General features: G+C 34.5%; 1 protein-coding gene across 1 annotated transcript; it reads left to right on the forward strand.

Moving 5' to 3' along the window:
- The first annotated feature begins 2,108 nt into the window (after window positions 1-2,108).
- On the forward strand, window positions 2,109-7,769 carry LOC149539861 (TMV resistance protein N-like). Its single transcript, XM_089801056.1, has 6 exons — window positions 2,109-2,909; window positions 3,028-4,111; window positions 5,037-5,096; window positions 5,212-5,547; window positions 5,635-7,056; window positions 7,147-7,769. Exons 1-6 carry the CDS (start codon window positions 2,380-2,382, stop codon window positions 7,594-7,596), a joined length of 3,882 nt encoding a protein of 1,293 aa, XP_089657182.1. The 5' UTR covers window positions 2,109-2,379; the 3' UTR covers window positions 7,597-7,769.
- The last annotated feature ends 2,797 nt before the right edge of the window (window positions 7,770-10,566 follow it).

Raw genomic sequence — 10,566 nt, forward strand, 5'->3', positions numbered from 1 at the left:
GTTATTTCAAGATATTTAAATTATCCTTTTAGAGTATAATATTCTTAGGGGGGAGTAGTTGCATCGCTCCATGTTTTATGATATCTCAATATTTTATATATTTAATGCTGATAAGTGAAATATTTCTTTATATTAAACATTTTTTGTAATCATGCATATATATAGCTTAAATCCCTTTTCTGAAATCTTAAAATTTGCAAATATTTCAGCTTATTAATTGTTCTCAATTTATCAATCTTGTCACAATGTGTGCTTTGCAACTTGTTATCAATGTTTGTTTGGTTCAGTCTTATATAGAGAGAGACCAATAAGACATTAATGACTACCAATTTTTCATTCCATTGTTTGATTATATTCCCTATAACTTGTTGCATTTTGGTTGTGCATGGATTGAATTTCATTTTTTACTTCCCTTTTGAAATGCATGTAAGAACAAAACTTCTAGGCTATACATGGAGAGAACAAAAGACAATTTTATGGAATTAGATGTGAGATGCTTGTCAACTTTTCTTTTCTCATGGCTCCATTTTTCTATAGTTTATAATGGTGTATGCTTAAAGTAGAACAACATGTTTTTTTATTAGTTTTATGTGGAGTGTGTTATTTGCTAAAGCTTGAACAATTTCTATATTTGAAAGCAATTAAAAGAAAATTTTATATTGAAAATGTTCAATAAGGTTTAAAACAAAGAACATAAGGGTAACAATATTAGATTTAAGAGGAATAAAGGAGTGATAAAGAGAAGGAAGAAGCTCAACTGTAATTGATCATGCAATAAATCCATGCATATGAAGTTACTAGTACACCCACTTTTTAAGTACTATAGTATAAACTATTCTATTTCTTCAATGCATATTTTTTTGTTGCTTATCAATTATAGCATTTTACTATTTACAAGACCACTTTTGTTGATTACAAAGAAGAAACAAGAGAAGATTCAATGTTGCAAGTAGACCGATTGATCTTTTTTCTTTCCATGCATTTCAACATTAGATCTATTTGAGAGAACTTTCAAAAAACACGATAGATTATTATTATAACTTTAATTCGTTCAAAATAATTGTCACTATGAACATGAATGTCTTCTCTACTGATAACATTTGTAGATTGATAGATTCATTTATGCTCAAATCAAACACCTATTGACGTACCCCTTGCACCTTTCTTGGATGCAACTATTAGTATGTAAGAAATTGCCATAATGAATATTGTACCCCTCCCCCTTTCCTTTAACATGTAAGATAAATTATAATGGCTTTTTAATGCCGATAGGCATTCTATAATGGCAGAATGGGGGAGTGAGATAGTGTGAGCGTGTTAATGTTAACTTTTATACTTGTAGGTTAAATTTGACAACCATCTAATGTCAAAAGTTTAAATCTTATTATAAATAGAATATACTTTTACAAATAATTTAATAAATAGAACATAAAATATCCATTTAAATTATAATATTTGTAGATATAAATCATTCATTTTTTAATAAATTAAAATAAAAAGCTTAAATTAGTAAAAAACTAAATAAATGAAGATAAAAGAAACATAAATAATTTTAGATGTAATAAATTAAATTATAATTATTTTATAGTGGATATCTATCAACATTTTTTAAAGAGATTTATTTAAGATATCTATACTAATTTTTAACATTTAAGATTAAAAAAATAATAATAATAATGGAGTCGGTAAAGAAGAATACAAAATGTTGAAAGTAGGATAGCGTGATTGATGTGGAATAAAGAAAAAGAAAAAAGACGTAGGCAAATGTTTATTGATTAGTGGGTGCATTTCGGGTAGGTAAGAGCGTGGAATGAAAAACAAAAGTGGAAGAGATGAGAGCACTACATCATCGTTTGACTGACGTTTTAAATAATCCTTCCCCGTGCTTTGTCAACAACAGGGGCCCATGTCGCACATAATTCCACATTTCCTCCCTCAACCTTATACATTAAATTGTATGATTTCCACAATTCCGCAAACCCCGCGTCACCTTCACCGTATTTTTCAATACATCTCCCTGCACAAATCGAAGCTGCTCATCAAAATTAATCCACGTATTTCATCATTTCTTCTCCAATTCAAAATATGCTTTTGATTATTTCTGGTTATTTCTGATCTCCGTTCCCGATTCCCTCTTTTCTATTTTCTACCCTTAACGGCTTATAAAACAAGAATAAGATATTATAATAATATTGAAAAGCAGAAAAGCTAGGAATATCTTTCGTTTGATCTGCTGTCTTCCACCTCCCTCGTGATTCCACTGTATTCTTTCCACGCGGTTCATTTCATCCCGGTTTTCTCACTTCAACAACAAATTAGCCCTTCGCCGGCTTCCCAACAGCAGGGTTTTTTCATCCCCTTTCACTGCGACCAGCTTACATGGCGTGTATAGACGCTTTTGATGAATTGGCACCATCCTCATCTGCATCTTCTTCATCTTCTGCCTCAACACCTATGAAAAGACCTTCCTATGACGTTTTCATCAATCATCGAGGACCAGACGTCAAATCCACCATAGCTACCGCTCTCTATGCCATGCTCACTCAACGGCATCTCTCTGTGTTTTTGGATGAACCGGAGTTACAATATGGTGATTTCTTTCCCCATACATTACAAGCAGCAATGAGCAGCGCTCTGGTCCACGTTGCTATTTTCTCTGAGAGGTATGCCGAATCGCCCTGGTGTTTGGCAGAACTCTCGTTTATGGTCAAGTCTGGCGCCCCAGTTATTCCAATCTTCTACCATGTTGATCCTACTGATCTCCGATGGGTACATCAAGGGAAAGGAAAGTATGCTCATGCCTTTGAAGGATATTTACAGAAGAATAGACATATGGGAAAACTGAATGAGTGGAAGAAGGCACTCTTCAAGGCATCATTTTACAAGGGCGAAGTCATACAAAATAAAGAGTAAGACCCACACACTCGGCCTCCTTATTGTGACAAATATGTATTCTTTTTCGTATATGTATAGTTTTAACTTTGGCATGTGCAGTGTTTTGATTTTCCAATTATTTTACTTGTTCAGCGACCATGAGAGGCAGCTCAAGGATATTGTCAATACTATATTGAAAATAACAAAAAGAAAGTTATTATGGGTTGCAGACTATCCAGTAGGTATGGAAGAAATAGTGGAAGAGTTTGAGAGGAATACAATCCATTCAATGAGAGCTGATCAAGGTGTACAAGTTATTGGGATTTGGGGGATGGGTGGGTCTGGTAAGACCACCCTTGCAAAGGAGTTATATAATAAATACTCTTCTATGTTTAAGTGGTCGAGTTTTGTATCTAATGTTCGAGATGCCTCGACCAAAGATCTCTTGTATGAGAGGCAGCAAAAAATCCTCAAAGATCTATGTGTAGAAGATGTAAGATTTTTTAATATTGAAGAAGGTAAAGAAACTCTTTTAAGGAATTTGAGATCAGTTAAGGTGTTTATTGTTTTAGATGATGTGGATCATGTAGATCAATTGGATGCTTTGATGCCTATAAAAGATAGACTTGAAAGTGGTAGTCTTATCATTGTTACCACAAGGGAATATGATGTCCTTCAATTTTGGAGGGTCACTAGTATATATAAAATGAGAGCTCTTGATCAAGTTTATGCTAAACAACTTTTTTGTTGGCATGCCTTTGAACAACCTTTTCATCATGATAGATTTGAGGACCTTGTTGAAAAGTTCTTAAAGGCTTGCAAAAGATTGCCCCTCTCTCTCAAAGTTACTGCAAGACAACTCAAAGGGGAGCTTGACAAAGAAATTTGGGAGTCTTTGTTGCATAAGATCCTAACAGTCATTCATAATGATATTCAGGAAATACTCAAAATAAGTTATGATAATCTCGATCGTCATGAAAAAGAAATGTTTCTTGATGTTGCATGTTTTTTCATTGGAGAAGAGAGTAGTTTGGCCATTGAAATATGGAATGGGCTAGGATGGAGTGGTCAACAAGGCTTGAAAAGTCTTTTTAATAAGTGTTTGGTTGAATTCGATGGAGTCAAAATAAATATGCATGATCATATTAGAGACTTGGGAAGGAGCATTGCTACAAACCAATCACCCTATCGCTTTGGACTCCCCAAAACAATTATCAATGTTCAAAACCAAATAGAGGTAAAGTTCAATATTTACAATTAATTTAACATGAAATAATTTATTTATTATATAATTAAATACTCTCTTTTTTATCATACAAATAAATCGTTTTTGTCCACTAGTTTTATCCATTTTATTTAATTAGCTTTCTAATAAAACACTCTACCTTAATAGTAGGCGTCTCAATCAATGTAGAACCAGACCAAAATTTATTAATCTGTGTGTTGGCTGTAATAGCTTTACAATTTGTAGCATTTGATTTTGTATATATCTGATCTAATCTCTGTACTAATGTATATGGTGTCTACATTGTTTATTGTAAAAACATATTATATTGTTACTGCCTGCTTTGACAGCTGATTTTCATAACAAAAAATAGGTCTATTGTAAGATCACGTTCTCTAAATTTTTAGTTCTACAGTTCTTGTTTAGAGGCTTTTCTTTGCTCAACTCGCAAACTTGTAACCGCCCATTTTTGGAAAGATATAGGCAGTAATATTTTTTAAATAATTAAATTAATGACTTGATTCATTAAATAAATTATATATAAAAAGTTTAATAGATACAAGAGATGCTCTATGAGCAGTATTATTACAATTTAAGATATATTTCATTTATTTCTTTAACCTCTAATGTTCTGACGCGATCTCAGAATCTCTGATGACACTATTACATGAAATACAATATGGAAATCCAGGTTTGAGCTGTTTACGTTTCTGTGACGCTTCGTTTAATTTATTGGTTTTCTCTTCCAAGACCAAGAAGAAGAGAGCCTGCCCAGCAAGGCCTAATTACAGTCAAATAGGGCAAGAAAATTTACAGACTTATTCAGATAGTATATTGTGTTTGGCCGGTAGGTAGAAATTAGTTATTGATCTTAGTGCTAGCTGTATAAGCTCTTTTACTATTAAGTTTAATTTTATTCTATATTCTCTGTTTGCAGAAGACAATCGGCATTCATGGAATAATAATAACTCGAAATCAAGTATCTTGGATTAATTGGGTTTGTTTGACCCCATCTCTTGTTTCTCTACTCTTAGAATTTTAATGTGTATAAATGTTTATAATGATATGTTTTATGTTTATCTTATATTTTATATTTTATGTTTCTTATTTAGGGAGGGATGCGCTATCCAAAAATGGCCATGGGAATAAATGGTGAGGTTGATGAGTTTCATGTTCGGTTCTCCGACGGAGGAATCGAGGTTGACACAAATTGTGGAATCTGGTCACTCTCACCCTCTTCAGTTGGGCTCAAATATTTAGTGATTAGGGGAGATGCTTTTAGAGAAGTCTCGGGTGAAGTATCAAGAGATCTGGTTTGGCTTCGCTGGTTCAAAATTGGACAGCCAAATCTTCCGACAGGACTTTTAATGAAGAATCTGAGGGTTTTAGAAGTCTTTGAAGAAGCATTCAGAAATGGTCATTTGGAAAACCTGTGGGTTGACAGCGAGGTAAGCCGGGTATGTTTTGAATCTATATTTCGACTTTTTTACAATTGCTCAATGCTTTACGTTCCTCTACTCGGAATTATGTTGCAGGTTCCTCTGCAGTTGAGGCATTTGCTTATTTCTGATTGCCGGAAATTTCAAGGTTTTCCAAAATCGATAGGGCGTCTCAATCATTTGAAGAAGATAGTAGTCACTGATGCCTCCAGTGTGAGGAGTCTGCCAGACGAGTTATGCTTTCTCAAATCCCTGGAACACCTCACTCTAATTATCAGTAAATTGCGATCACTGCCGATCAATTTCGGCAACTTGAGCAGTCTGCGCCATCTTGATTTGTCGGCAAGCCGTGTGTTGAGGAGATTGCCGGCTTCTTTCAAAAACCTTAGTCTCCTCCAACATCTCAACTTGAGCTGGTGTACTGAACTCACATTGAAGTCAGAAGAGGAGTTGAACTGTTTACAAAACGTAACAAAACTGGAGTATTTGAATCTTTATGGGTGCGAGCGATTGGAAGAGTTACCGCGTCACATCGCAAATAATGTTTCCCTGACAGAGCTACTATTGGGGTGTCCGCTGAGGGAGCTACCAGAGAACATCGGTGAACTCAGCAAGCTTAGAGAGATGTTCATAAAAGGCATGTTGTTGACAAGCTTGCCGACCTCTCTTAGATGGCTGTCTTCTTTGACGAATCTTCGTATTAGAAATTGTCCCAAGTTGAAATGTCTGCCGAATTCTCTTGGATGTTTGTCTTCTTTGACGAATCTTGAAATTGAAAATTGTCCTGAGCTAAAATGTGTGCCTAATTCTCTCGGAGACATGTCTTCTTTGACGAATCTTCAAATTATAAATTGTCCCGAGCTGAAATGTCTGCCTAATTATCTTGGATGTTTGTTTTCTTTGACGAATCTTGAAATTAGAGATTGTAGAAGGCTGGAATGTCTACCTGAATCTCTTGGAGATTTGTCTTCTTTGACAAAGCTCTGTATTATAGATTGTCCCCAGCTGGATCGTGCGGGAGTGAAATCTGTAGCAAAAGCAATTAGGCAGCTGCGTAATCTTCAGAGTCTGAGTGTAGTCAACTGTCCAATCAGCGGCTCATCATTATCTTTTCAGTCGAGCAACCTCGAGTATATACAGCTAGCAGAAACAGAAGTGTGCAGGATTTCATGCTCTACCCATTTGGGGACACTCTCAGTCAGGGAAAATCATCATTTAGAGGAGATCAAAGCACTGCCAATGACTCTCGAGTCAATGTATTTGCAAGACTGTGAAATACTGAAGAAAATTGCGAGTTTTGCAAGATCAACTTATCTCAGAGAATTTCGTCTAGAAGGACGCAACAGAATTGTGAAAATCGAAGGTCTAGAAAATTGCATAGGATTGGAAGATTTAACTGTTGAGAGCAGAATGGAGGTGCCGGGAATAGAAAGCTTGGAACACTTGCGGAATTTGAGGGAGCTGAAACTGAGTGCAAACAAGGGAGCAGTTATTGAACGTTGCATTCAAAGGATGCAGGTAATAGTGGTGTTCCAGCTAGGACTAAAAATTTCTAACTTATTTTTCATCTGTTTGCGGGGCATTTACTGAATGTTGGGAATGTTACAGGAATGGCCATCTAAAAGTACAATAATATGTGCGCGGGCAGTCCCTGATGCGGCCTCGCTTCTACAATCTTTACTCCCTCCGAGTGTGGAGATCGTTGACTCCATCTCCAATAAAAAAATTGAGTCCATCCGAAAATTGATGAATTGGCGTTCCTCCCATGGCGGAGCCTTAATGCTCTGTTTTGTTATAAATTGTGTTTCTTCACAAGTGACATTTCATATTCTAGATAGACGGTCTGGAAAAACCAAAGTAGAAAAGGGTAGATGGGCATGGGTAGGTGTCTACACACAACGTTCCGCCTTCTATTCGGATGAAGAGTGCCGCATACACTCTGATGGAGGAGAGTGCGGAGAAGAGGATGAAGTGGAGAAAGGTGTAGCTGTGATGGGGGAAGAGGGAACGGTAATGGAGGCATTTCGCAGGTTACAGCTGCTTTTCATTCAAAGATAATAAACTATCCATCAAATTGAATGTGACCATCATTGACTAAATTTTAAAAAACAAAAATACAATGGAATTTTTTTGAAATTTTCAGTATTTGATGATTGAAAATAACAAAATGTTTTGAGAAAATTTCATTGTGCTTTCGTAAATCTGAAAAAGAATCATGTTCGATTTTTATTTGTCTTTGGTGCATTTTGTCATGAGATTAGCCAGCACCCATCACATTTACAGGATGGAAGCAATGTTATTGCGATGAAGTTTCTTCCTAGCCCATTGTAATATACTCTCAGCAATGTTTACTTGGAAATTTTATCATCATTTGCAATTTTATGCATTCAATTTGTAAATTATCTTTATTTTCATCAATTTATGAATCAAATTAAGTTTTGTACGAATTTTAACATATTTTAACAAATTTATGTATTATATTTAATTATTTTGTATATATTCTATTATGTGTAGGAGTAGAAGATGCAAGAGATAAGTGGATAGAAAAGTGGAGAAATTACAAGTTGAAGTATAGAAAAATATATATTCATTCACATACATCATTGATTAATATATTTTCGAATTTTTTTTTTTTAAATCATTGTTTGAGAGAATTAAATTATTTTAAACATTTACCATCCAATTTGAATCATTCAAAGTTACATCAACATTCTTGTATTGATGATTGAACCTTTGTTTTTTTTTTTCATTGTTTGTAAATTGCTTATTTAACGGAAAGAAGTAGGAAGTGTGGGTGTTAAATATGGACCTCTAGGTCCACACACACTTCAACATAATCATTATTCGTGAGTAGCATATCAGAATGAACACAAGGTTATTCGTTTGAAATGTAGGCACAAGGTGATCTTTTGCCTTCTAACTAGACAGGGTTCACTATGTGCTCTCAAGACCAAGCATTCAACAACTAGAACAAGTTAGTATGAAGTATTTAAATGAATATACAAGCATGCATTAATCTAGATGATATGCATATTAATCTAGGAACAAGGTAATCAAAGTGAGCTAAAGTGGATGCAAATAACCTAGATGGTGAGCCTATGGATGTAATGTAAATTTGGATGTGGATGCTTTAGCCATTTCAATAACACTTTAACACTTATTCTTCCTCCTTTTTTCGCCTCAGAAGGCCTTCTGTATATAAGTATTCACAATGGCCTGGGGTAGAGTTTGAATCATCCATGATGAGGTTGAGTTTGTATAAACAATCCATAATGGAGATCCCACTAGAATAAACAACTCATAGTGGAGATCCCACTAGAATAAACAACTCATGGTGGAGATCCCACTATGGTTAAACAAGTAATATCCTTGGACCCCATAATGAATAGAATATTCATTTATGGAAAGGGAGTCCCTTTTCAATATAAAAGTAATTTCAAGGATAATTACCTATTTTCTTTTATTTTTAAATTTATATTTATGTGTTTATTTTCAAATGGGTTCATATTAATTGATTTGTTTGATTTCTTTTGTTTCTTGGATTCAATTAATTCATTTTTGGATTTTCACCATTAGATGTAATTTTTCATATAGATGTTTGACCAATTTTGCATCATTACATTTTCCCCTCTTTAAATTGGTGTGCAAGCAACACATTGGCTCAAAGATATTGTATGTTTGAAGCATAGGACGAGAACAAAGATTGGGTTTTTTGAAGATTTGAAGAGCCATTGATAAGATTTTCATGGTTATCTCCAGAATGAAGTTTAACCCTCTAGAGTATAGAAAGAACACCTTGATAATGGTTTAATAGGACAAGGATTATCATGATTTTGTAGAACTATCCCCAAAATGAGTCTCAATCCTCAGGAGTTAGGGTTAGATTGCCCAGATACCTATTCGATGCATAAATTGTCTTGATTTACAGGATTGGCTGTAGAATGAGGCTCAATCCTCAAGAGCTAGGGTTAGATTATCCTGATACCTATTTGATACATAGATTATCTTGATTTGTAGAGTTATACCCAAAATGAAACTCAATCCTCAAGAGTTGTGGTTAGATTTCACTGATACTTGTTCGATACATAGATTGTCTAGATTTGCAAAATTGTCCCCATAATGATGCTCAATCCTCATGAGTTAGTGTTAGATTGCCCTGATACCTATTTATTAATTATGTGAAAGGTTAGAATTATCTCCATAACGAAGCTTAATCCTCCATAGTCCAGATAGAACATCTTGTTAGAAATATCTAATACTGAGAGGGGGGGTGAATTAGTATTCTAAAAACTTTTGCCCACAACTGAATATTGTTAATTACTTTATAGCTTACATATGAAAGTAAACCAACAATACTGAATAGTAAATATAACCATGCACATAGAGAGCTCATAACACAATTATTTGTTAAGTAGGGAAACGCCGGCCAAGGGAAAACCCCGGTGGGGATGATACCCACTAGATGATTCACTAAACAATAGGATCTTGTTAAGGATATTGACCCTGTTAGGAGTCTATGAAGTACATATAGTTTCTCAAGTCCTTGTTAGTGGACTAGGCCTTGTTAGAAGCCTCAACCCTATTAGGAGTTGGTAGAACAATTACAATGTATACAAGAAGAACCCACTACCCTAACATGCAATTATGCATTTCAATTCTTTAACAAGATAGGTATACATACAATACTTACTTTGTTATTGTAACTTGCACTTGCTCTGATCTTACATAAGCTTTCGCATCACATAAGGCTCATAGATAGTTCTTACAATAGTTCGCATGTCACATCTATTCACGCAACTTCCTCAATATCTACACAAGATAACATTTTTACTTATACCTTGGACAATCTCAAAACTCTACATTGTCAACCTTCATGTCTTCACATGCTTGACATAATATAAAATAATTTATGGAATAATATCCACATAGTTGGCTCAACATAACTTAGTAGTTATTTCATAACCAAAATAATTCCTAAATCCATACAACTTTGTTTATTGTTATGCTACATTATGCACTGTTAAATAC

The sequence above is a fragment of the Cupressus sempervirens genome, chromosome 9, assembly GCF_028749045.1.
Source record: "Cupressus sempervirens isolate cs-2001-9-10 chromosome 9, ASM2874904v1, whole genome shotgun sequence".
NCBI classification, from domain to species: Eukaryota; Viridiplantae; Streptophyta; class Pinopsida; order Cupressales; family Cupressaceae; genus Cupressus; species Cupressus sempervirens.

Coding starts and splice junctions, on each gene's coding strand:
- LOC149539861 (XM_089801056.1), top strand. CDS start 2,380: ATGGCGTGTATAGACGCTTTTGATGAATTGGCACCATCCTCATCTGCA. Junction 4,112..5,036: donor ATGTTCAAAACCAAATAGAG/GTAAAGTTCAAT, acceptor CTCTGTTTGCAG/AAGACAATCGGCATTCATGG. Junction 5,097..5,211: donor AAGTATCTTGGATTAATTGG/GTTTGTTTGACC, acceptor TTTCTTATTTAG/GGAGGGATGCGCTATCCAAA.